This window comes from Oryctolagus cuniculus, chromosome 7, assembly GCF_964237555.1.
Source record: "Oryctolagus cuniculus chromosome 7, mOryCun1.1, whole genome shotgun sequence".
In the NCBI taxonomy this organism is placed as follows: domain Eukaryota; kingdom Metazoa; phylum Chordata; class Mammalia; order Lagomorpha; family Leporidae; genus Oryctolagus; species Oryctolagus cuniculus.
The window spans coordinates 116,657,657-116,684,455 of record NC_091438.1 but is presented as its reverse complement, the minus strand read 5'-3'; the positions used below and the strand labels follow the sequence as shown (position 1 = coordinate 116,684,455).

Genomic DNA, 26,799 nt, shown 5'->3' with positions numbered 1-26,799 from the left:
TTGCACTCTTAAGTCCTTTAAAGACCAACTCCTTTTTGTTTGAAATTCCTAAAACAAACACAGCATGTAACATATAATACACATTTAATCAGTGCATTACATGTGCCAAGCGTGATGTATCCTTTAGTCACTCAATCTTCAATCCAAACATCATGCAAGGAATTATCATCCCCACTTCACAGAGCAGGAAAAGGTGGCTGAGAGGTGAAGTGATTTGCTTAATTGGCATAAATCTGCAATAGGCAGGAATACAACTTGCCTTTATGAGTCTCTGCCTCATCATCCACTCCACTGGTCATTCAGCAAGGGAACAAGACACTTTGCAAACCATGGAGTACGGCAAAGATGCTGTCATCATCTATCAGGGACCAGAGTTGATCTCTGCCTTTGCTTCCTTCCTTCTCCCACATCCACATTCCTGCCATCTCAGTGAGTGAGTGCCTATGGTGGCATGGCCAGGGCCTAAGCTAGGCTTCTGCAAGACTAGCAGAGATTTCTGGGAGATCATTTCTTCTATCTCCCTGGGACAAATCCCGAGGGAATCGAAGGGCCTGTGCCCTGTTAGAGAAGGAAAAGATCTGTGAAATTTATGGCATAGACCAACTGTGCTTGAAATTTACAGTTAGAGCCCTTGGAGCGGGAACCAAGAGGCCTGGGACCTGGCTCCTACTCTGCCACCAGGCGTCACTGGGCGTGTCCAAGCTCTGTGCACCGTGGTTTCCTCTCGCAGGGGCTGTCATCACGGAACTCTTTTTTACACTAGCATTCTTGCTGGTCTCTTTTCCCAAGGTCACCTCACTGGGCAGAGACAAAGAATGCCCTCGCCCTTCCCTGCATCCTGGAGGAAGATAGCAGCACACAAAAGAGCGACTGCTGGCCGAGCCACACCCCTGGGCAGAGGAAGACCAGGAAAGACTCTGCTGTGTGTTTATGAAATCCACGAGCAGCTGCTTCCTCTGCTGACCCCACAGCCATGGCGGCCTGGCCCTCCCCTGACCCCTCCACAAGCCCCCGATTTGCCATCTGTCAGAGGGTCAGGGAGGAGGTGACCAGATATGTGAGTTGTCCCTAGATAGGAAATGAACTGATGTCTGTCCCTTCATCTGGGTCCCCGGTGAGCCCAACTGTAGAGTTCACATCTTTGGTGGCAGTAGCTTTGTGGGTGTGAAGGTGGAAGGCCAGACGTGAGTGTCAGAAGGCGCCTGGGCACGACCGAGGTTGTGAGTTCTGGCAAGATTGTGAGAATGGATGTCTACGTGCCTGGGATCCACTGGGTCTGGCCCCGTGCCATTGGGTCTGTCTGGGTGGTGGCTCTCCACCTTTGCCCTGTGTCCATCAGTGGGCAGGCCTGTCTGACCCTAAGTGCCCGTGTCCTCAGTGGAGTCCGTGACACCATGCCGGTTTTCTGTCTGGGTCAGGTTCCGCTGCCTTCCCTTTCCGGTAAGTGCTCAACTGCTAAGTGATGGGGGAGGAGAGGAGCACTCTCCCCTTTGGCATGTGACTTCCGTCTACTGCTTGCTGTGATGAGATCTGTGCTCAGCAGACCTGGATAACAGCTGGGCTGTCACAGCCTGTCGCCCTAGGCTCCGCAGTGACCAAGCCAACATTCTAGGGTGACACGGCGCCCTGACTTGGAAAGGCAGCCCAGGATCCCGCAGTATGGCGCAGCTTCACAGGCTGTGCAGGAACACGGTTCTGTCTGAGACAGCAGGTCCGGCTCAGCTGCTAAGAAGTCAGCAGCACCATGGAATCCCTGGGCAGAAAGGTCAGGAAGCCACAGGGCCTCCAAGTTCACGTCACAGAGGAGGGAACCAGGCTCAAAGGGGAAGTGTCTTGCCTGAGGTCCCCAGCCATTCATCACTCACTCTTTATCCAGTGCTTATCTATTTGGCAAATAGCACCTATTGTGTGTCCATCACTCCACCAGGCACTGAGAAGAAATAACTAGAAGATGTTGCTATTATGGCACCCTTAATCTAGCTGGGGAGACAGCAGGAAGCTGATAGAACAGGTTAAAACCCAAGGCAGGAAGGCAAAGGGCTGTGGGAGTGCTGGAAGACAGCTGGATAATCTTGTCCTTAGAGACTGGGGAAGGTGCAGTAAGCTGAGCACTGGCTCCCTAGACAGGTCCACACACTAAGCTGCAGAACCTATAAGCCTTACACATGCCTTACACAGCATGGACTTTGTAGATGAGATTAGGTTAAGGATATTGGGATGGGGCAATTACCCTGATTAGCCTGGATTATAAGGGTGACCCCACTGTTATCACCAGGGTCTTTATAAGAGGGAGGCTGGAGGTCAGAATCACAGAAAGAGAAGTGATGATGAAAGCAGAGGTGAGAGAGAGAGAGAGAGAGAGAGAGACGTAAAGATTCTATGCTGCTGTTTTTGAAGATGGGGAGGGGACCAGCAGCCAAGGAATGCTGTGAATGGCTTCAGGGCTTACTAGGCCAAGACCCAGGCTTGTGCAGGGGCAGGAGATTTGGGAGGGAGGGCATTTCATCTGTTCCCCCGTTCCCAGGCAGCTCTGGCATAAATCCAAAGGGAATCAACGGCTATAGTTGAGCAAACCCCATTTCCTACTGCACCTTCCACAAAAGAAACCTGTGTGGCTTTAGTTTCTGGAATCCTGTTACAGCGACCACAGGCAACCAACACTGAGGCTTCATCAAAGCTGGGGTGTGCTGGACTGTGCTCCATCTGAGGGGGACAGCTGTCTAGGGCGATGGCTCAGGGTGCTGGGAGATCTCTGGGCAGTCCAGCATGCCAGGCATGAGGGGTGTGTCAGGAGCCCAGGGAGGGCGGAGGGGGAGAGTGCAGCGTTGGCTATGTGACAGCCTAGGGTCAGCCCTTGCGACCCTGACGTTTCTCCAAGCTATTTGTTTCTGTGTAGCCCCTGTGTTCTCATTCTTGAGTGAGGACAACAACAGAAACTTGAGCATAGGATTTGAGGGAGTGATGAAACTGCTCTCTGCAAGGCGCTTTATGTGATGCTGGGCCCAAGTGAGCTCTCGGCAGAGCCGGCAAATACCGCATCTCTGTCAAGCGAATGGGGGGAGGGGGGGTTGTGCATAGAGGTTTGGCTCAGGAGCTTATCTGGCAGGGTGGGAAATGGGTTCTGGGTTGCTTGGCACCCCGGGCAGTGGCTTTTGCATCATTCTGTGCCTCCCTATTCTCGATCTTTCTAACCTCAGCGATGTCTCCCTGTTTCAAGAACACTTAAATCGAGCTATATTCAGGGGTGAGAAGAGAGCGTGGCTCTTTGGCAAGGAAAGTTCTGCTGTGTGGCACTACCAGAGCAGAGGCCACAGAGCTGCCCGCAAAGTGAGGACTGCACTGCCCTGCCCCACCAGGGGAGAGGCCGCCCTCCTCCTCACCAGCCCCTCTGCTGCCACTTGCTTCTCCACGCCTCCTCACAGACCCCCCCCCAACCCCGGGCTGCTTTTCTGCCTTCGCTCAGTTGCATCCAGGGCTCTTATGGTGGGACAGGGCTGGCTGCCTTCACGTCTCCCAGCTCGGTACTCCCAGACTCTCCCGCTGAGTGGCCGCCGCTCAGACACTTTCTTGCCCTGGCCTCCCAGACAGCCAAAGGAAGCGGATCCCTCAGGGCTGCGATGCCAAGCCAACTGGGACCACGTGGACCTGCTGTGCGCCAGGCTGGACATGAGGCATTCGGAGAAAATGAGAGTAGTGTGCAACCCTTGGCCTCTCATCTTCACAGCGGAGTGGACAAAAGACAGGCACAGGTACTGGCCAGCCCTTTGCAGATCAGCCTCTCATAGACACATGGCTTCTCTAATTCAATGCAGCTCCACCAGCCTGGGGGCTAGGAAGGACCCTGGGACACATTGCAGCGACATTGCATAAACAGCCGACCACTCCAGCCTCAGGTTAACAACGCCAGCTGAGTTTCAGAAGAGCTGGAGGGCAGAGTGGTGACTCAGAACCCTGGAGGCAGCTCGTGGACCTCGGCAGACCTCAGTCACCTCTCTGAACCTGAGTTACTCCATCTGTAAAGCCACTTCCTGGACTAGAGAGAGACAAAATCTAGAAAGGTGTACGTACAATAAGTGCGCAGTACCTAGAATGCTGGCAGTATACAATAGGTGCTTACAAACACTGGGACCAAATTCCTATCCCACGCTGTGGTCAGCCAGAGCCAAACAGGATAAAAGTCAAGTCCCTCATTTCCTTTCCTGCAAATCTGCCTTGGTCCTCCTGAATACTTTTAATTGCTCCTGGCCAGTGCTTGAGGACATAAAAGAGAAGGCTAAGAAGGATCCCCCCCACTTTCTCATTTTTTTAATTGGGGGTGCAGGAGACTCCAATTAGGGCAGTGGCGCCACAGAGAAGGAAACAGAGCAGCAGGCCCCAGGGCTGTTCTCCTGCTGAGAGGGATGCTCAGAAGGGCACAGTCAGCAAAGGGTTACCCTCCAGTGCAAACCCCCATCCTCCACTGTCGCTTCCTATTAAAGGGCCAGGCACGAGGAGCAAGCTGGACGGTGACAGCTGCTCTCATTAACGGCGGTTCGGTGGTTCACCCCCAACTTTTTTCCCTTCTGGCCTTCACTTGAAAAAGGAAAGAATAAGAAAGCAACAAAGAAAGCCATGGAAACAGCCAGTCTCTTAGGCTAGCATTCCCACATCTAGACTGGCAAGTAAGTCGGATGCTACTTTCTTCCTGGGACCCACGCTGATGTGGGAATTCCCTTTCCCTCTTTCTGACCACACTGGATCAGGCCCTGGCTTGCCTTCGGAAGCACCGTGCCCCAACAGGCTGTACAAGCAGGGAGAATGGGATCACCTTGTGAACAAGGCCTCGGCCTGCATCCTGCCTATGCTTTCCAGAGAACGTTCCCTGGAAAGGTTAGAGACACTCCTGGACTCAAGCCTTTTGCTTAGTTGGCATACATTTACATACCCTGAGTTAGCATCCCTGAGAGGCCCTGCTAAGACAGGGAGAGTAACATGTATGTTACGCATGGGCCAGGCTCCATGGAATGGACAGCCTACAGAGAAGCGACGTCAATAACGAGAACAGTGCTGTTCCAGTGGGGAGTGGGGAGAGGTCATCGCAGGGAGCCATGGGCCAGCAGCCAGGCTCAGAAATCAGGACAGGATAAGGGGCTGCTTCCCATCTCGCCATTGTTCCTAATTCTTACTGTGATTGAGCAAGGATAATACTAACAGCAATGCAACCTCCATGTGTGGTGCTTAAACACGCAGCCATTACTGTTTGCTGGACTCCTGCTGGGCGGGGGCAAGCTGCTTAGAGGGCCGGGGAGGCACAACATCACAGCAGGTGTTCAGGCAGGTTTGCTGGCTAGGCCCCTCAAAGCTTTCAGCAGGCAGGAAAAGCAGAGAGGAGGAACGGGAAGCTCAGAGAGGTGGTGGGTGGTACTCTATGCTACGCTCGCCTAGAGCCAGCATGGATATAGATGACAAGGACAAGCTAGCCATATCGTTTCAGGGCACGTCAGCAGGAGGCCCACCCCCAGGTCAGACTTGGGAGATTTGATGTGAAAGGTGCCGGGCCTGGGGCTTAGCCTTCAGCACATCTCATTTCCAGTCCACGCAGAGCTCAGGATGTGACTAAGTCACTCCAGGGGCATGGTGGGAAGAGCAGACGGCTCTAAGAAGCTGACCCCAGGGGCTAACAAGTGCCTCCCAGACAGCACGTGAGCCTCCATGCGTGAGCTCGGAGGCCTAGACATGCCGTGTGACCTTGGGCACTGAATTTCCTCATCTGCAAAGTGAGCAAGTTGACAATAAACACAGCATCTTCCAATGCAATCGTCTATGACCCCAAACCTGTATTTATACTAAAAAAGGATGTAAAGAATGTCTCAGCTCCAAACTCACAGGTTGAAGCAAGAATTCTTGTTTCACTGAAGGGGTTTTGGGGGTGACCCCCAGACACCAAGCAGAGAACAGGAACAAGGGTTCCCTAGCGTTAGTCACCGAGAAGCAACGGTCCAGGGCTCTGTTTGCTCACTGAGGACAAGATGCTACTTACTATACAGCAGGCCACCAGGGCTCCTTGGGCAAATCCCGCCAGGACATCGCCAGGATGGTGCTTGTGGTCAGATATGCGGGACAGTCCCGTGTAGAAGGCCATCATGATCAAGGTGAACTGCAGCAGGGGCCGCAGCAGGCGGGCCCCTCGCCAAGTGAAGCGGGCCTGCAGGTACAGCTGGAGGGAGGAAACAACAGAACAGTGAGTGACTTCCCGGCCGTGAGCACCAGGTCCACACACACACACACACACACACACACACACACACTACATTGCTGCTAGATGGAGCTACCCGAACCTTGGCAGCAGGGACTCAACAAAGCACTGGACTTGAACATGGCCCTAAGCCAGTGATCTGAGCCTTGGTTTTCTTATACTAAAAAGTTAGAAACAGAATTTAGCTAGTGGTCTTGGCATACTGCTTGGTGCATAGCAGGCACTCGGTCATCAATGTCAGTTTCCTTTTATCTTCTTGATTAAAACGCATGAGAAGAAATCACCAGGGCTGTAAAGGTTTCCGTTTTACAACCGAAGACGACAACTCTCTTAGGGAACCTGGGAGTTACCGACGCACAATCCCTACATGACCTGCCTCTCAGTACTGCTGTGGAAATAAAATACATTCTGATACCAGGAAGTGATCCTGACACTCCCATGGGGCTGCTTCTACTTCGCAGCCTACCCAAGGACAGGTCCCTGAGCCACCACTTGGAACCACGGGCTTGGAATCAGAATGTAAGGAAACATAGAAACCAAGCAGCCTCCGCCAGAGACCTCGCAGATAGATGCTGACTGCTACTTGGACTGGGTGGAGCAGAAGAGCAACCTGAGGAAAATGGAAGAAAACAAAACCACCTCTGGCCAAGCAGAGAGGTTGAAATGACGTCAACCGGGCATTGTCCCCTCTGAGTTATCTGGCTACAGTTTCCGTCCTAACGTCTGGGCACAAGCCACTTCCCAGGTTCCTGTGGGAACTTGGGAAAGGAGGGGGAAGAGGCAAGGGGCCCAGGGCCACTTCCGACTCCAAATCAAAGCACTCAGGGGAAGAGCTTCAGGGAGCCCTGGCCTCCAGATAGACCCGGGGCAGTGGCAAGGGCGGGGCCTGCCCTGAGGGAGATAAGACAGACACCTTCTTCCGGAGGTCAGGAAAGAGCAAGTCAGCGCCAACCCTTGGGAGGCCAAAGAGCAGAAGATGCAGGAATAGTGTAGGACTGACTCTTTAACTGCTTGGAAAACTATTTCCAAAAAGCCGGGCGTGGAAAACGCCAGGCAACTTTCTAATCAGTGTGAAGTTCCATGATTGTCTGGAAAATTTAACAGTAACAAATGGAAAACTGATAAGTGGCTTCCGTGATGTTGCTGGCCATTCAACTAGTGCCAAAAATCGATGTTTTTCTATGTAAATAATGACCAGTTGAAAAAAATCATCAAAGCAAATATAATTATTTAAATAATTTACCATGAACTACATAGGGCTTTTATGAAGTAAAGGACATAAAGGACCAATCTTAATAGATAAAAAGCTGGGAATCTTAAAAAAAAAAAAAGTCTAAAATCAACTTTTAAATTCAGAAGTTGGTATGTAAATTCAGTTAGATTCCCATGGATATTCTAAAAATATCTGGGAAAAAAACGTTAAAAAAAAGTTAAAAATTAAGCCAAAGATAACCTAAAGACCAACTTTTTGGTGCAAGCCAAGAAAAAAATAGAGAAAGAAGCCATGAACCATGACAGATGCTAGGGACACAGAACTGAGATGTGGTAATTCCTGCCCTGCGGAACATATAGCTGGGCAATACATGAAAACAAAGACGTGGACTATTGTGTGTCCCAGGAGCTGTGAAAGACGGTGGGGGCCAAGGTCAGTTACACAGCGGAGGGATACTTGACTTGAATCCCCAAGACGAATGGTTGCTGGTAGTTAGCGGAGGATGCTGCAGGCAGCTGCCAGCACAGTTGCCAAGACTTTAAATCGTTCAGCAGAGCCAGAGAGGAGGGCACACGGTGGGTGATAAGAAGTCGGGCTGCAGAGAGGAGCTGAGGCCAGCTCGTGGAGGGCGCTGGGTGTCAAACTAAGGAAGCTGGGCTTATTTTTGTTACTTTTAATGCTTGTAAGATTAATAAAGGCCATGAGAAGTCCTGCAGTGAAAAAAGAATTGTCAGACCTTAAGTTGCTGCTTTTATTGACTAGCCATCTGCTGAATGACAACTGAAAAACATTGTCAACAATCATAAAACATGAAGTGGTCCGAAGCAAGTGTCTGGGAAAGCGGCAAGTCCAGAGAACGAGGCGTGGTACGCCAGCAGTGCCCGCACCACGGGCTGGCCTTGCTGCAACTACTGTGGGTGGTGGCTGGGGTGGGTCACAGGAAGAACACAGAGGTTCCCATCAGAAGAACCTCACTTGTCTCGTGTGTAAAATAAGTGCCCCAACTTCTGTCTTACAAGCCACTGCGTTCTGGATTGGTTGATGAAATACACCAATAAATAATAATGATTCCATCTTCAATCACTTGTCTTAATTTGGGCCTAAGAGCCCCAAGATCGTTTTATTTCCTTTCCTGAAAAATCCGAAGGTCTTCAGAAAACGCTTGTGTGAATTTCTCCAACCCTTCCCCCGCCGGCTGCCTGCAGCCTTTCAGTTCTGGGCCTTGGAAACCAGGGTGGGGCAGAGGAAGGGTGGGTTTCCCAACCGGACAGGGCCCACCTCTCCCTTTGCACTGACTCAGAGACTTAAGGCTGGAGCTTAATAAAAGGGGAGAAAAAAAATACAGCCAGGAGAGGAACTTGAGGAGAGAGGAAGAGACCAGTTTTCAGAATAGCCCCAGGAAGGGAGGGAGGAAAGGTTTATGAATGAGAGAGGAGTTGGGGGCCCTGGGAAAAGCATTCCTCTGGGAAGCAGTCAGAGGTGGAACCAGGGCCGGTAGACTGGGGCTTGCTCCACCCTGTCCATTAGCAAGGAACACTCTTGGAGGAATGTCTTGAGGTCAGGATGGATCCTGGTGCCTGACGCTGGGGCAAAGCGCATTTTGGGATGAGATGACCCTGATTCCTGTCCTGGCCCTGGCCCTGACCAATGATGGTGTCCTTTAATGGACTTCATCACCTATAAAATAGCTTGAACTATAATCCCCCTCTCAGGATCATCAGAATGAAAAGAAGCAGCATGGAAAGGACCCCGTCTGGCAGAGGACGGAACTCAAGACTCCTCAGAATCAGAAGTGACCCTTGTGCCTTGGAGGAAATTTGCTCAATGATGTGATTTTCCCAGGCTGTGTAAGGAGACTGCACAATGACCTTCCACCCAGTGGCTACATCTGATTTGGGAAGTCATGTGGTGCCACCAGGGTTTGAGGTTGACCACAGGCTCTGATAACCCCTGCATCCCATACCAGCCTCCCTGCTAAATGGACTGGATGTTTCTGGTTCAGAGCCCTGTGCAAGCCACCCCAAGCCAGGGCTGGGACCTCACTGGGATCAGTGAGTGCATTCTGGGGCACAATTGGTAACTCAGAGGCTCCATTCATTCCCATGCCACGGGAGGCAAGTATACCAAATTCAAGAGAAGACCGCAAACATCCCTGATCAGGAGGATGCCACACCCTTATCCCTGACCAACAGAGCAAGGCCACATTCTAAGAACCGAAATGCCTGCAGGGGTCCTAAGCACCCTGACAAAGGGTGGTTAGAAAAAGGGTGAGCAGAGCTAGACAAAAGCAGCAAATCTAAGTGACCGTGACCTCTCATAGTCTGCTTCTGAGGTCCTGCCTTGTCTGTGTCCACTACCCGAGGTCTACAGAGGCCTCTGAGCTGGAGACACAGCAGCTGGAATCCACTGTGATGCCCATGAAGGGTTTGATGTGCAGCCAGAGCAACAGACCCGAACCTGCACTTTGCTACACATCAGCTGCGTGACCTGGGCCAGCCACTCTGCTTCTCTTTGTTTCTCATCTACAATACGAGCGTGGCTTGTTTTTCTTTTTGATGTTGCAAGCACTCAACATGTTCAAAACTGAAAGACACAGACATGAGTGATGCATGTTCCATATGCAAATGATCTTAAAGTCCTTTTCTTGTGCTAAGATAATTAAACTGCTGACTACAGTTTAGGACTTTAACAGATTTGTCTGCCTTCTCTCCTAACACACCCAAAAGTCCTAGGTATATACAACCCTTTCCATAAATGGAATTCTCTCCTCCTTCCTGTCTTAGCATCAAAACTGGGGTCCTGTAGAATTCCAACAAAGCCTTCTTAGACTGCACTCTGCCTGCTCCTCTGGTCTGAACCAGCAGAGTCAGATGTGTGGGTGAGTCACACTCCCATTCTTGCTAAGTCACTTGTGTTTCCTTACCTGATTTGCATACTGGTGAAACAGGTCTGTACTGTCCTCTCCCTTCATTTCCATTTCTCTAGGGACTGCTCAGCTAAGAGTGAAAAGGAGGCTTTTGTCCTGCCCTGGGTGTTTGCCTATCCTCTGCCTGGAAGCTGCTCTAGCTCACTGACACCCAGCGAGAAACTTTCTCTCTTCTCTCATCTTCTCCACAGCTCCTATTTGGCTCAGGTTCAATGCACCTGGTGGTTCACTGACATGATGCAGAACTGGAATTTCTCTCTGGGAAGTTACTTAATAACTCTGAGGACCGAAGAAGAATTTGTGGTTCATTTGTCCTCCTTTAGAAGAAAATCCAACCTTGTCTTCCGTCACTATTGTGGCAGAAAGGAAAGTAAACGTGGCTGAGCACTGTTGTAGATGTGGCTCTCAGTGCTTTAAATTCCATGCCTACAAAGGTTCCAGAAAGGACACTATTGTGCCCATCTTCCAGATGGAGAAGTCAAGGCTACCATGCCCAAATCAAGGCTACAAGAGGCCATACTGGCTCACGGCTAGAGAGTCATGATTCACACAGGGTAAGACTGCCTCCTTCTGAATCCGTGCTGTCAGCAGCGAATCACCTGGTTTCCTTATGAATTACAGCTTGACATGCCCAGTACCGATGCACCTGTCTTTGCAGGAAAGAAGCAATCCGAGATGACTACATATCTGTCGTAGACGAGAGGACAACTTCCAGGAGATATCGCACCTCGGGCTCCTTTTCTCCACCCATCATAGACTCTCAGTCTAAAACACAGGCATGCCACTGTAACAGAGAATCCTGTCCAGCCTGATGTCAGGCCAAGAGTAGCCCACACCGAGCCAGCATGGAGCTAGCACAGCTCTCGGCAGAGACTACAGCCCCTTCTCCTGCCCCACCTCCCGGACCACCCCTTGCTGGGGATCTTGCACTACTGGTTTCCAGCTATTCACTTTGCTAGTCACACAAAATCAGAAGCTCCGGAGGAGTCACCAGGAGCTCACACAGGGTCCAGCACAGAACAGGTGCTTAGAAATGGATGGATGGATGGGCAGAGGGGCAGGAGGAAAAGTAGGCACAGTATCTGCTACCCTGGTTTATTTCCCTGGGAAACAATGATCTTATTCTCACAAGAGCTTTCAACAGACAGGACGTGTGAGGCTACCTCGTGGGTACACCAGATGCCTTGCTCCGGTATCCCAGTGTTGGACAAAACCTCAGTGACTCACAACCACAGCCCAGAGACCACGGCTACCAGAGGACAGCCACATCTCTGTTTCGTTGGTACCCAACAAACCTGTCAACACATAAATAGTTCTCCTGGCACAGCACAGGAAAGAGGCAACGGGTAATGAGTTGAACAAGGAGGACGCAAAGGTCTTCCCCACATCACGCAGGCCTCAGCCATCTGTTAAGTCAGTGATGAGAAGACACAGGAAGTTTTGATGAGAATGGGAAGGAGTGCAGCCTGGGAGTATCCAACAACCCAAGATCCATTCATTCACCAGGCGCTGTTTTTGGAAAGGGGATACAGTAAGGAGTGGTCCAAAAACAAAAAAATCCTTCTCCCCGGAACTGACAATTTAGTTGGTACAGACAAAACAAGCAAGGGAATATACAATATGCCAAGCAGTAGGAACCTGGGTGGGTGGCAGGAGAGAAAGGCTGCCCAGATGGGCAGGGAGTGCCAGTACCAGAGAGGGGCTGTCATTTTCAACAGGTGTTTGGTGTAGGCGTCTCTGAAAATGTGACCTTGAGAAGGCAAGGAGACAAAGTGCACATTCCCAGGGGAAGGGCATAGCATCTGGGCAAAGGCCTGGATGGGACCTTGCTGCTGCCTGACCTGAGCTGTGGCTGTGGCTCCCAAAGGCGCACCCAGCCCTTGAGGGTGTTTTGCACCCCTGCAGCAAGGCGGTAGTGAACTGCCTGCAGCTCCCCCAAATCGTCACCTGCACAGTCTCCCTGTCTTCACAGGACTAACACTGTGGGGAGTCAGCCCTGGCTTCTGCCACCCTCTGCTCCAGGCCAGCCTGGGTGAGAGTCTGAATGTCCATAATAACCCATACTGCTCCTCGCCCCGCCTTTACAAGGTACCAAGCTATTATCATTGTCCACTGCTCCTCTAGACTGAATTCCCCAAAGGCTGAGACCATACCTTACTAATCTGCACCTTCCCACCCTTCCCATGATGCTTGGTGCATAATAGCCACTCATTAAATACATGCTGGATGCAGAATGCATAGGTGAGTTTCCTTAAGGGTAGAACCCGGGTCTGATTCATTTCAGTAGCCCCAGGAGGTAGCAGAGACCCAGGCACGACAGAGGGGCTAGCAGGTGTGCTGTGTGAATTGGTGCCTGCCCAAGTGCTGGCATTTTATCCAGACAGCCACTTTATCCTCACCAGATATGGTCCTCTGCCGTGTAGGCCAAGGCTCAGAGGTAGGACACATAGTTTGGGCTTATATATGCTGTGGGGTTTTTCTTATTAGAAATTGCATTAATCGCTAACAAGTCTTAACTTCATCCTTAGGCTTTCTTGCCCAGAGAAAATTCAGTGTTGAGAGCATGGTTTTCCCAAGCTAATTATCCAGAAAAATCTGTGGCAGTGGGTGTCATGATCAGCTTAGAAGGAAGGCAAAAATTGAAGTCAGGGTCAGGAGCAGAAATGCAGTTGTACCAGTACTCCTCCTATTATCGCTATTATCATCACAGATGTCAGCGAGAAGAACCTGCCATCACACCAGAGTCATAACGCCCAGCCTCCTACTATCCCCCGTCTCTCACTGACCTCAGAACTTGTGGTAGCGAACTTTTTAGATTTAGGCTTGTTTGTATCTGAAACCAAGAGCATCCACACACACTTCCTGAGACCACTGAGAAGAAATGTTGTGGCACAAGCTTGCAGACAGCAGGCAGCCAGACAAGTCAGCATTTCACCTTCAGGGCAGCTGTGCCCGGTGATGGCTCCAAAATCCTACAGGACTTTTCTCTTGGAAGAAAATGAAGACACACACACACACACACACACACAAAACACAGCCCAGACTCCTCCAAGTACCTTTACAAAACACTGAAATTACATTTGTGAAATTGCGTCCAGCCCTGGGTAAAATATACAAGCCAAACAGAACCTAGGTCTCTTGGCTAAATTATCCTCTCTAAGAGCAAAACAAAAACAACAGAAATAGGAAGAATGGAGGGTAGCGCTCTTCATGAATAAATAAGATTCAGGTCCAATGTTTTCATAGCTTGGGGCCCACCTTTCAGTGGTCCCTAACAGGAAGCCCAGCGGCCCCCCAACTTGGACAGGCTTGGGGGACAAACACAAAACAAAAAACGGCCTCTCTGTTACTTTTTCCAATCCCTAATTATGTTTTTCAAATAAGTTGCAATCCAAACGTCCTTTTTTCCAAATCGCTTACGCTCCTCTGAGCTACGTCTGACCTCTCAGCACCTTCTCTCTCTGAACTGCATGAAAGCAGCCGAAAGCAGGAAGTGCCTTGGCACTCGGACCTCATTCAAGCAGAGAGGAAAGGCAGGGAAGCCCGCGTGGAACTGACAAAGGAAAACAGCCCAGCCTCGGTCTGTCCAGCAGCTGGAGGGGGGCTGGGCCCTTCCCCGGCACTGTCCAAGCGGCTCCAGGAAATCAGAGCAGACACCGCGGGGGGGAGTGGGGGTGACCTGGGACTTCAAGCTGTGGTTCCAGCACCAGCTAAAGGACCTCCAATTGCTTAACCACTCTGGGCCTCGCTCACTGTGTCTGAGAAACGAGGCCACAGTTCGGTACTTCAGGGTTTGTTGTGAGGCCGCAAATCCTCGTGGCTGCGGAAGTGCTGCCCAGAGGCTCTCCATGTAGTCAGATAACAGTGAGCTTTCCACTGATGGAATACGGAGGAGGGGGGCTAGTGAACACTGCCTGGCATGTGATCGGGAGCCTTGGATTTGAGCCAACCATCCTGGCATTTATGCAAATTTTGGCAGCTCACTTGAATTCTCTGAGCCTTAATTAATAATCGTTTCCCACAATAGAGAAAATATTATTTCTAAGGTTGGTCTAAGAATCAAATGGGTTAATGGAGTTTTCAGCAAAGAGTGCTTGTTCCACGTAAATTCCATCACATTATCATTTCATCATGGGTGCACCATCCTCATCAAGCACCCACGACAAATGCTATTTTTACTTGAAAAATGGAAACAGCCTGGAAAGCAAATCACTCCTGTGAAGGCAGTGGCAGACCTCAGAATGAAGCCTAACCTTGCTAGCTAACCTTTTTTTCAAGGATTTCATGATGCACAGTGTCCCTAACTATTTGGGGGGGTTTGCCCTCAGAAGGGATGCAAGCTGTGACTGAACCCTGTTGGAAGCTGAGGAAGGTACTTACCACCAAATACAGCATAGTGTACATGGAGAAGGAGGCGTGGCCAGAGAAGAAGGACCTCCTGCAAGAAAGAGAGGGCCATATTTACATCTCTGATACACACGTGTCTCTCGGTCTTCCCTCCCTAGACTGTGACCTTGAGAGCAAGCACTGGGTCTCGCTCACTTTTGCATCCTTGGTGATGCTTTGGACACACGCCTGGAACACAGCAGGCACCCAGGAATGCATGGATAAACAAAAGAATTAGTGAGCAAATAGACTCACCAATGCTGGATCATAATAATAGTTTATTTACAAATCTGTCTCAATCATTTGATTGTGAGTGGCTCAAGGATAGCGGCTATGCCTTATTTACTCATCTAAACCAGAGCGCACTGCTGCCTTGGCACCTAATGGGAGCTCAGTAAGTGCTCACTAAAACTGCACAGCATCAGAGAGATATGTTGTGGCCATCGGGAGGTTGTGTCTCACCTGGCTTCCTGGACTTTGCTCTCATCACCTCTGCACCTGTAGTTCTGAATGTAGCCCTCGGAGCAATTGATCTGGCTGAAGTCAGGGTTGCAGACACTCAGGAAGTGAGGACGCAGGCGCCCTATGGACACTTTGGCAATGTCTGTGAAGGACTGGCTGATGGCACAGCCAAAGAGAAAGCAGCCCACTTGCTTATAGAGTGCTGCCACGTAGGGATTCCGAATGGTCGACCGAGACTTCTCCTTCAGGTAATAGATCCGGTAGAATTCCCCTATGATGATCTAAAAGGAAACCAACAGGGAAATTAGGCAGGCTCAAGATCCATCAGTGACACCAAGGATGTAAAGAATACTTAATGATGGGGCTGGCACTGTGGCTTGGTGGGTAAAGCCACCGCCTGCAGTGCCAGCATCCCGTATGGGCACAGGTTCAAGTGGAGCTGGCTGCTCCACTTCCGATCCAGCTCTGCTATAACCTGGGAAAGCAGTAGAAGATGGCCCAAGTCCTTGGGCCCCTGCACCCACGTAGGAGACTCGGAAGAAGCTCCTGGCTCCTGGCTTCAGATCAGCGCAGCTCCGGCCATTGCGGCCAATTGGGGAGTGAATCAGTGGATGGAAGACCTCTCTCTCTCTCTCTCTCTCTCTCTCTCTGCCTCTCCTCCTCCCTGTGTGTAATTTTGACTTTCAAATAAATAATCTTTTAAAAAAATACTTAATAACATAGAATATTTAGTATTTAGCTACATTTTATATTCTAAACTATTCAAATCTTCTCTTTACAGAGTACATAAACACAAACATGCAGGGGAGGAAAGATCCAAGAAGTAAGATGGTTATTATTTCCCCCTTTTTTTATTTAAAGACCTAAATGAAAGATCTCTGTGAGTGAGATCCCAGTGGAAAGAACAGGTCATCAAAGAAGGAGGTACCTTTCTCTGAAGGGAGAAGAGAACTTCCACTTTGACTACAACCTTGTCTAAATATGATCAGAGTCGGTGAACTCAAAAGGCTTCCATAGTCTTGGCAACTCATGACAAGAGCCTAGGGTGATTACTGAGGCCATAAACAAGAGTGTCAATTTGTTAAGTCAACAACAGGAGTCACTGTGCACTTACTCCTCATGTAGGATCTCTGTCCTTAATGTGCCGTACATTGTGATTTAATGCTGTAACTAGTACTCAAACAGTATTTTTCACTTTGTGTTTCTATGTGGGTGCAAACTGTTGAAATCTTTACTTAATATATGCTAAACTGATCTTCTGTATATAAAGATAATTGAAAATGAATCTTGATGTGAATGGAAGGGGAGAGGGAGCGGGAAAGGGAGAGTTGCGGGTGGGAGGGAAGTTGTGTGGGGGGGAGCCATTGTAATCCATAAGCTGTACTTTGGAAATTTATATTCATTAAATAAAAGTTTAAAAAAAAAGTCATACAAGGCTTTTGCAACAAGAAAAATATACAACCAAATATATTCATACACACATGCGTGCACACACACACATATAAAACCTTAGTAAAAGAGACATCTAAGTACTTACTAACAAACATTAAATTAATGAGGAATCCAGGACACAGTAGTGACCAGGATCTCAAGATTCTGGGATTTTGGGCAAAGGATCACCAACAATCTAACTCTACTAAGTGACTCTACTTAGTGACTACTTGGTGTTACTAAGCTCAGGCCCTATGCTAACACTGAGTTATGGTGGGAGTTTCTATAGAAGAGATGACAAATACCAAGGCCAAGTCCTAGGTTTGAATCTGGGCTCTGCCTCCTCTCTGGTGTCCTGCAGCAGTAACTTAATCTCTCCCAAGTTCAGCTTCCTTCTCCAGTGAAGGAAGCCAGTCATCTTCGCAGATGATAACAGGGATGGGAAATAACCGGACTCAAAGAAACAATGCTTTTATTTTACTTTTTAGAATTCTGGGTGCAAAGAAAAGCACACTAGTCTAAAATCCAAGAAAGCTTTAGTGCCATGCTCTTCCGCGATGGTGAATTGCTTCCAATCGGCCTGTCTGCTCAGGTGCTGCAGGACATCAGGAGAGCCACAGTGTTCACCCACTGCCTCTCTCCCACGGCATCTCCCCTCTTGGTGCTGAGGGGACACCTAGGACTTCTAGAACAATTATTGTATTGATTGCCTGCTGCATACCGGCCATTGCTTCAATGCTAGGCTACGTCGAGTAGTTTGTGGGGACTGGAATTAAAATTTTTTATTTTAGTACCAAAAATATTTTGAAATGCATGCATTAAAAGGCATCTTCAGAATGTTCATGGAAACTTGAGTATTATGAAAAAACAATGCATGAATTTCAAAATTGGTTTTCCTCCAAAATAACTTAGCTTTTCATTCCCACATTTCCACTTTTTGAACTCCCATGATGTTTCACTCCATGAAATCCACACTATCATCTCGAGAGGGGAAGTCCCTCACCCAAAACTGCCTGCTTTGACATGAAGAATGGGACCCAGCGCTGCTGGTCAAGGTGAGTGTTAATGAGGTCTACGTATCCAAGGGTCAAATCAGCTTTGATGATGCACAACTGTGCCTACTGCCCTTATCTTAATTCCACAGCACTTCCTGGTTGCAACCACAGCCCAGGGACAGTGATGGCCAACTCATCACTCACCGCAAACGTCCCTTTCACACTTCCTCATGGGGTGGGATGATGAGCCACACTTGCCCATTCAGAGAGCAGACAGTGTGTTCATGACCACAAGGGAAGCAATACACGCATATCCGGATATTCCTCTGCCAAGGGCTCCTGTTACTCTTTTGCAGAAGGCAAAGGCATCAAGGCATGGGGTCTGACCAAAGTACTCACGGCTTCGGAAGCCGGAGGAAGGACAGCCATGTTGGACAGAAATAGCAGCTGGGCCCAGAGGCACGAGCAGGTGCAGGAATGAGAACAGCCACTGCCATTGCCAACACTGACACAGTAACTCTGTGTTGATAAATGCTCTATATTTGTAAGTGCTCCACTTTGTTTTCCCAAACCACACTGAGTGTCATTCTTCATGAGAGGGACGCAGCCAGCCGGTAGCCTGGCTTAGCCATTCCCCGAGAGAGCAGAACTAGTCCATGGCCCTGCATAGGTGTTCGGAGACTACTGCTTGAAGGAACAAATAAATAAAGGGGCGGATAGGAGTCCTCAGAATTCCCTTGTTGCAAAATTGGAAGTATCCCCTAAACATTACCAAAAGCCCTTTGATAACACGTTGCAGAGATTAAAATCCAAGAAGCATGGAAGGTCAGAAATGAAAGGGGCCATTATACAGAGAGAAACCGAGGCCCAAATTAACTCACAGCTGAAGATTGGACCCAGGTGTACGGACTCCCCGCCCAGCATTCTTTCCGACCATTCATGATCTAATCCCCCTTTTGAACCTGTTTATACTTTTACCCTATGTAACCTTACAGGCTAACAAGTTCCAGATGTGTATTACCACAATCATGTTTTTTCTACCCTTTCTTACTCTTCTTTATTTTTAAGTCAGACTCACCTGACTTTATATACAGGACTAGAACTCTGACCTAGAAAAGGCAAGTGGCCAGGGTTCCAGTCCTTCGTCACTGTGTCAATTTGGGATAAGCTGCTTTCTCCATGTGCAAATCATGGTGCTAGAACTCTGTTGTATTGCTTCCAATTGCAATGACATTCACCCTCAACTCTCCTGCACTGCCTTCACCGCTAGCTTCCCAAGCAATCAACAGCACCACACAGGGAAGTTACTTGCAGACAACACCACTGGCCAGGAGCAGAAGCGAGGCCCCAGGCACGTTCCCTGCCCTTGGATGGTCCCCAAGCTCCTGGAATCATGCCCCTGCCAGAAACGGAGAAACTGTTTCTAAGTGGGCTCAGCTTGGGCCCGTCTAGACTTCTTGTTTGATGCCGAGCGTGAACTTGTGGGTTTCTACTTGCCAATCAAATAGCAGCAGTTGTGAGAACACTGACTTGTGTCAGGTGAGTCTCCTCTCTGCCTCGGTCATATCAAGGAGGGGTTTAGATGACAATTCAGGACGACTCCAAGATCTCCTCATTCTAAATGCCATTTCTTCAAGGGCCCACACGAGCTTCAAATAGTAAACTGGCAATTAACACGCTGCTCCTTCTCATGGGAAGATAAAAAGGCCAAAGAGAAACGTTTTATGGTACCTCAAACTCCTAATAAAAATATTTCTAACAGCAAGCCGGCTCTGAGATTTCTTTTGTACTTTAGCTCATTTAATCCACAGCTGTGTGAAGAAGATACACCCATTTTATAGATGGGGATAGTAGGGAGCTTGGGAGAGTGACTCTGCTGAAGGGTCCGAGGCTAGCATGTGGCAGAGTTAACAGCAGAGCCCAGGTATTTTTTCTCTCCAGTTCCAAGACCCATAGCCATTCTATCACCACAGCAGTACGGTTTCTATAGTTCAAATATTGTTTTCCATGGTGGAACGGCAATCCCATGTTTCCCGGGACAGGGCCAGGCTGAAGCCACTGAGGAGACACAGGACTCCAGGAGCACACGGCTGCTGGAGCAGCCCTGACAGATCTTAGAGTTAATGAGCAACAAATTATGTATTTTCTCTGTCCTCTGGTCCAGAGGGGTCGGGGAGTCGACAACACAGCCATAAATCATCGTTATGAACCAGCCGGACTTGACTTCTTGTAATCCTAACCCTTAAAAGGCCATTTAATGAAATTTGGGCTGTGAAAGGCAGCGCAAACGCCTCACCTCTGCAGAAGAGCAATGGCTTAAACTGTTCTCGGACACGTTACACACCTAACTCCGCAGTCCCAGATTTACTGCTTGCGGACTTTATTCATTACTCACAATGTTTTTATTCCCAGGTAATAAAATAAGCTCTTCCCTCTCCCTCCCCGCTGCACAGGCTCTGTCCCTGGCCCCAGAGCCCTCCTTTCTGCTGGAGTCAGCAAGGTTCTGATATGTAAATTTCACCGCTGAGAAACATGCCTTGCACACAGCAAGCTAGAGATTCTAGGGGTGTTGGCCGGCTGCCAGCAAGCACAGGCCGATTCTCCCCTACCTGCCTTTTGCAGCGCTTGGCAAACTAATCAAGTGAGAAAGCATGGCAATTAGGCAGTGAGGGGACAGAGAGAGATCAGTCCTTGCCAGAGAGGGGCTGCAGTTTGCAGGGCAGTTCTCTCCATCACATGGCCCTTCTTCTTGTCTTTTCTGGTGAAAAAGAGCTCAACTGCCCACGGATTGACAAACATCGATCTGTCTGGAAGACGAAACGTGCAGCGATGTGAAGACTGACATTTAGAAAGGACAGAGTCAGGCGGAGAAAGCAGCACCAACGTTGGAGCCCTAACAACCTGGGTCCGAATCCTAAATATTACCTTGGGCAAATGACTCCCCCTGTTTGGCCTTCGGTGTCCTCTTCTATGAAAGCAAATTAACATCTGCCTGGCAGGACTGCCAGAGAGTTCGGGAAGGTCAAACGCCCGGCACCTAGGAGAAGAGCCCTCCAAAAGTTCGGATTTTTTTCTCGTTCCATTGAAGAAAGGGGAGGAAAAATACCCAAAACGCTAGCACATCCTGTGCATTTTCTTAATGCTTGAAATATTTTTGGGAGGGGGGTAACTGCAATCTTTAATGATATCTACAAGATTAAAAGGATATTGAAGTCAGCTTTAGTTAAGAACCAAAATGTTTCATTTCACAGACGGGTGCAGTAGTTTGGACACTAGAGTCAACAACATCCTTGGACCCTGGTTCTAGAGGACACAGATGACACACACTTACTTGACAGGGAAGAACTCATCCAGAAACTCGGAGGAGCTCTTTGGAAGAGAACAGTCCACACTGAGCATGTACAGCCCCCCCCCCCCCCCCCCCGCGCCCCAGGGTGACCAGACACTGTGGGCACAGAGAATGTTAGCTTTGAGCACTTTATCTAGGGTGTCTCTTGGCGGGGAACAGAATAGAAGCGAAATCTAAACCCAAAACTGAAAGGACAATCCTGTCTTCTGTTTGCAGTATTTTTACTGTTTCACTCTATTTATACACTTTCTCGAGAAAAGTCATATTTTTGTCACATAGTGTCTGGACAGTTCCTCTTTTAGAGGCCGAGCACTCATCTTCTTCCCCCGCTGGGTTTGAAGGCCAAGCTTCCCTGCCTTCTAATCTGCTTTAATAATATTTGCAAATTCCTTTACAGCTTAAAAAGCACTTTCACATCTATGGTGTTGTTTGCTTCTCAAACACCCTATGAATCACCAAATTATTGCCAACATTTCTCAGTGAATCAGGCGAGGACCCCAGAGGCCAGTGAATCATCCTCAATCAGAAATGAGGCAGCCACAGCACCCTTCCCAAAGCCCGGGCCTCCTCGCTCCCATTCCTGGCATAGTTCTGACAGCACCAGGCTGGTTTCCTCTTGGAAGTCCCAGCAGTCCCCGGTGACGTCACTGTTCATGGACCGTCTGACGAAGTCCTGTGATCTGGTAAGATACCTGCAGACCTAAGTCCTCACTGCATACAGGGTGCCAAGTGCTGTCTCAGCTCAGCTGTGTGAGTGGATGACATTCATTCCGCAAGCATTTGATGAGGGAGAATCAGGAATTCTTTGTCAGTTGTTTCTCAGTCCTAAGGGAAAGGAAACTTATACCGTATCTGTGTCCTGCTTCTAAGGATGGAGACAGAAGTACAGCTGTCTTTTTTCTGAAGGGTGCCTCACCAGATGAAGTAGAGGGCAGTATCTTTAGTAACTGGCAATAATTGCTTAAAAACTTAATCTTTGGTTCTCCTCTCGCTCGGTTTTCTAAAGCCTCTTGGCAAGAGATCAATACATTCTGGGAAAGATAAGGAGGACACAGGTCTGTCTAAGGCCACCACTGGAGTTTCTGGACTCTACGGGTGAGGCAAAGCTCCAACATTTAGGGTGTGGACAGCAAAGAGGCCAGTCAGAAGCAGGAAGCATCATGCTTTCCCCCCAAACCAGGGACTCTGAGCCATGGGCTTCCTGGACGGCCAGCTCTGCGAGTCCAGGCAAGTGTCTCCCGGCCCTCATTTCTGCAGCCTTGTCTACTACCGACCTCTTTTTCCTATTAGACGCCGAATTTCCTAGGCTACCGTAACAGGGATCCACTAGGCTACGCTTCCATTTCTAAACTCATTTCCCCTCCCTGCACTGGCTTCCTTCTATTAAATGTGCATCTTTCCGAGGGCTGTGTCCCTGCTTTTTTGCTGTGGTTTCAGCTGCTTCGGTAGCCTCCGTTATTACCTCTGTGAAGTGGCCGAGAGGTCATCATTCTCCCGCGCTCTCCCACCGCAGCCTGGTTTTTATCCTTATCAGTCCTATTTCAACCTTCTGCTCCATCTCCCAACTGGATATCCAGCTATCCCAGACTGGGCTCACAGCCAGTCCCTCTCTGGTCCCAGGATTCATTTCTGTTCCCTCTATTCTGCTATTTCTGCTCAAGGTGCCACAATGTACCTGGGAAGGCCTGGACTCCTAGCCTCCTTCCTCTCTGTTTTCACTAGGGCTCTTCTCTCCCTCCATTGTTTGCTCTCTTCTCCTTGCACTGCCACCACTGTGGTCCAAGCCTCATCCTTTCCTTAGAGACTTGGCCAAGCTGGTTCAAAATAATCTTTAGCCATCTTGGAATAAAAGCATCCTTGGTATTCAAATATCTTCACAATCTCCTTTTCCTATCTGGCTTTGTCAGTTTTGTCAGCTCCCTTACACTGTTGTTTGAGACACTGCCATTGTTGAAGCAATCCCTTTTGCCTGCAGTGTCAGGTTCTCTGATGAAAATCCTACCCTTACTGCAAGGTACAGTTCGAGTGCCAACTAATGTACTAGGCTAGAGCTTTGGCTCTGTCATTTATGAATGTTGGGCAACTGAGCTTTCTAAGCCTCAGTTTCCTTATTTGTAAAAATGGGCATGGGGGCTGGCGCTGTGGCACAGCAGGTAAAGCCACCACCTGCAGTGCCAGCACCCCATATGACTGCTGGTTTGAGTCCTGACTGCTCCACTTCCAATCCAGCTCTCTGCTGTGGCCTGGGAAAGCAGTAGAAGATGGCCCAAGTCCTTGGGCTCTTGTACCCATGTGGGAGATCTGGAAGAAGCTCCTAGCTCCCAGCTTCAGATTGGCAAAGCTCTGGCCAGCCCCGCCATCTCTTTGCCTCTGCCTCTCTGTAACTCTGCCTTTCAAATAAATAAATAAATCTTAAAAAAAGAAATGGGCTGAAAACAATACCAAGAGCTTGTGGGTTGCTGTGCTAATTAAATGAGACAAGTGCACACTGAATGATAATGATGAAGGCTTGGTTGATGGAAATTGTCTTAAATGAGCTTCTCCTGAACTCCCATATCATCTCATTTAGACCTCAGACCACCTGCAGCATGGGACATTCTTTGTCTTTGAAGCTCTCATTTTTCTAGGACCCACCCCTGTGCCCTGTGCCCTGTCCTGACTCCCTTCTTATGCTTTCCTCTTGAGGGTCCAATAGTGTAGTGAGCTTTGTTCTTGCCTTCATCCCCTTTAGACCGGAAGCTCCAAGGGCAAGATCTGTATTTTACACATCAGCTGAGAGGCCCAGTGTCCACCACAATGCCTGCAGGTGGAGGTACTCACAGGCATCTCCCTGCATTTAAGAGGCTGTCCCCTTCTAGACAAACCACTGCGTGGAAACCATTGACACGTACACTTGATCTGAGGCGGTCATCAGCCCAATGAGCTAAATGTTTTGTCTTCCTCCATCATTTAGCTATCTAAGCCCAGGAATTAAAAACTGTTCTAGCTAACTAAATAAACAGTACTCTGCATAGCATCGAACACAGAAGGACCCATTAATAAAGGTCCATTAAAGGGCCTGGGCTTGAAAGCCAGCCAGACCTGGGCTGGAATTCCCACTCCGATTCTAAGCAGTGTATCCTGCAGCTCTGCAAGCCTCTGTGCTATCCCTCACTTGTAAAACGGGGTAAGCGTTCCTACCTCATGTAGCAGTGGGAGACGGCTTAAGATAAGGCACGCGCTCTTCCAGTCCATTGGATAGCTCAAAGCGTTATCGAACTCCGCACCTCATCCCCAGCACACACTGATGCACACAGGACATACTCCTCAGCCTCACATGCTTATCAAAATGGAGACTAACGTCACCTGTATATGAGGTAGATTCTTCAAACAGTCACGCGCCCCTAGGAACCGCACTACCCAAAGGGGAATTGCTATTGTTCTCACTTCTTCCAGGCATGAAATCAAGCGTGGCTGGCGGGGACAGGGAACAAACAGAATCCTAGATAGCACAGTCCCAATGCCTGCGCTTGTTAAATCACAAACACACACACCCTCGTGGTGTCCCGCCCAGGGATAACACGGTCTCAGAAGGACTCTGTAGCCATCTGAGCAGGGGACAACAGAGTTGAAGATTAATGTGGCCTCTCGCCGTTGGTGGTCCCGGTAATTGCACAGATGTAGTGGGTTGTAAACGGGGGGACTGGGGTCTCCCACCAACACACTGCTGGGCCAGCACAGCTTCTCTTTTTTCAGGGTTGAAAACTCGACTAACCTTTAATGAGGAGCCAACGTTGGGGAACCTTGTTTTCTTGGCCGAGCTCTCGCAGATAAAGGGAGGTGGGGGAGGGGAGAACTAATGAAGTCCAGATGTGGGCAGCCTGAAGCCTGATCCTGAATAAACAAGTCCTGGGGGCACTCAGTTCTTCTTCGTATCTCTCCAACAAGAAATCGGCATGGAGTCCCGAGTGCCATTCATGTGCCTCTTGGTGCGCGCTGAAGATCTTAGGCAGCAATAGGCTACTTCGCTCCGCTCCGTAGAACTGATATCTGTTGGCCTAATGCTTTTGAAGTGTCTGTCCACGATTTAGGGACTTGGTGATTTTTACAAACTAGGTTGAATATCAAGGTTTGTGCCTGGCAAGTACTACTGATCAGATCAACTCAGTGCCCTCCCTGTGCAGCTCACAAGGTAGCCAGGAAACAGACAACTAAACAGGCAAGACAACTTAGCACAGCAAGTGCAAGGACAGATGTGACCCCAGGGCTCTTGGGGATCTTTGAGAGGTGACAGCTGAGGAATGCTTCCTGGAGAAGATGTTTGTAATTGGTGTCCATTTAGTACCCACCATGTTCCAGAGGCAAAGACTTGATCTTTGTCTTCCAGGTCTCTATCGTCCATCTGGGTAGACCTGGACACAAATCCCACGACAAGGCAGTATGTACAAGAGGGATGGTTGGCCTACTCCAGATGGGCAGCTGTTGGTGACTGAGTGATGGCGGACAATGTGCCACTTGTTGGGCTGAGGCCCACACTGTGTCGCCAGCACCCGACACACCAAAAGCTCTGATAAGTGACTGCGGATGGTAGGCAGCCTGCAGAAGGCAGCTGCGGACCAGTGCTTTAAAAGTCTTGGCTTTCCAATCAGAGGACCCCTGGTCTGGCCAGGCCACTATTTAGTGATCGGAAAGTCACTCAAACCCTTGAGCCCGAGGTGTCTTAGCTGTAATATCAACCTCCCCAGATCACTATCAGATGCAAAGAGGAGAAGGTGCACATACAGATCACTTTGTAAACTGTGCAATACTCCAGAAATGAAAAGCATCACTCGCACCAATTACACGCATGCGATCACTTGATGTGACAACCAAAGCAAGCCCAGGGAGTTAGTAACCCATCGTCACCAACTTGTCACTGCAGGGAGGTCCACTGCTTGCCTGCGGTTGCAGGACAAGGGAATGCAGAAGTTGTGGACCTAAGCCAGGAGGCAGAGCCCGAGCTTCCCCTCTAGTTAGGAATATTCCGACGGAGGTCGGGCACAAGGCAGATCTGTGAGGGAAAAAGCATTTTTATGATCAGAGGCAGAGGGGGAGTCACCTGTGACTCACCCATTTGTCGATGCCTACATAGTAAGAATTCCTATAAACCCCTCTCATGGTCCGACCAGGGCAAGCACTGAGCCCTGTTGACTGGGATAGAATACTGAGCACTTCTCCTGTGTTAGAACCCTCGCCCATAATACTCTACACAAGACACTGCGAGATGAAAGAGAGAGGAGGTGAGAGAGCAGAGGCTATTTCCCTGTTTGCTCCTAATCTCACTGCTGTTAGAGTCATTAAGCCTGCACCCAGCAGGGATAGGAACCATTGCTTTGTGGAGTTGGAAGGAATTCCCATTATGCTATAATTCCAGAACCTGAGATACCTCTGAAAAAGAGGTCAGAATGACTGGCTTTTTCCATCACTGCTGCCACAGAAAGGTGTCTGCTTTCTCTATAACTTCTGGTGATCTGCCTCTCAGCACCATGCTGGTCTCCTCCACGGCCACTCCTTTTGTTTGTTGTGGGGCCTTCCCGAGCAGGCTGGGCTTCTCTCGCTGTTTTAAACAAACCTGACATCGCAGAAGGCCCAGGACAGCAGGCGGCAGGATGATTCGGTTGCTAGCTCTAGGCTCCTTCTGCCCTCCATGACCGTCACGCGTGCCCTTGGATCACAAGCAGCTTCTGCAGGGAGGCGGCCAGGCTCCACGGCCAGTCGTTTAGGGGAAAGTAGAAATCTGCTGCTATTTTTCATTAAAGTTGTGCAGCTTCCCCGGACCTGGCT

The 26,799-nt window shown here is 49.3% G+C and overlaps 1 protein-coding gene across 1 annotated transcript in view; it reads right to left on the bottom strand.

Moving 5' to 3' along the window:
• Positions 1-26,799, bottom strand: part of PLPP3 (phospholipid phosphatase 3) — an 81,506-nt gene that overhangs the window by 8,173 nt on the left and 46,534 nt on the right. Inside the window, exons 3-5 of the mRNA XM_002715957.5 lie at positions 15,223-15,503; positions 14,755-14,812; positions 6,020-6,196 (exon numbers count right to left, since the gene is read on the bottom strand). Of these exons, the coding sequence (XP_002716003.1) occupies positions 6,020-6,196; positions 14,755-14,812; positions 15,223-15,503 (516 nt within the window). The remainder of the gene's footprint in view (positions 1-6,019; positions 6,197-14,754; positions 14,813-15,222; positions 15,504-26,799) is intronic.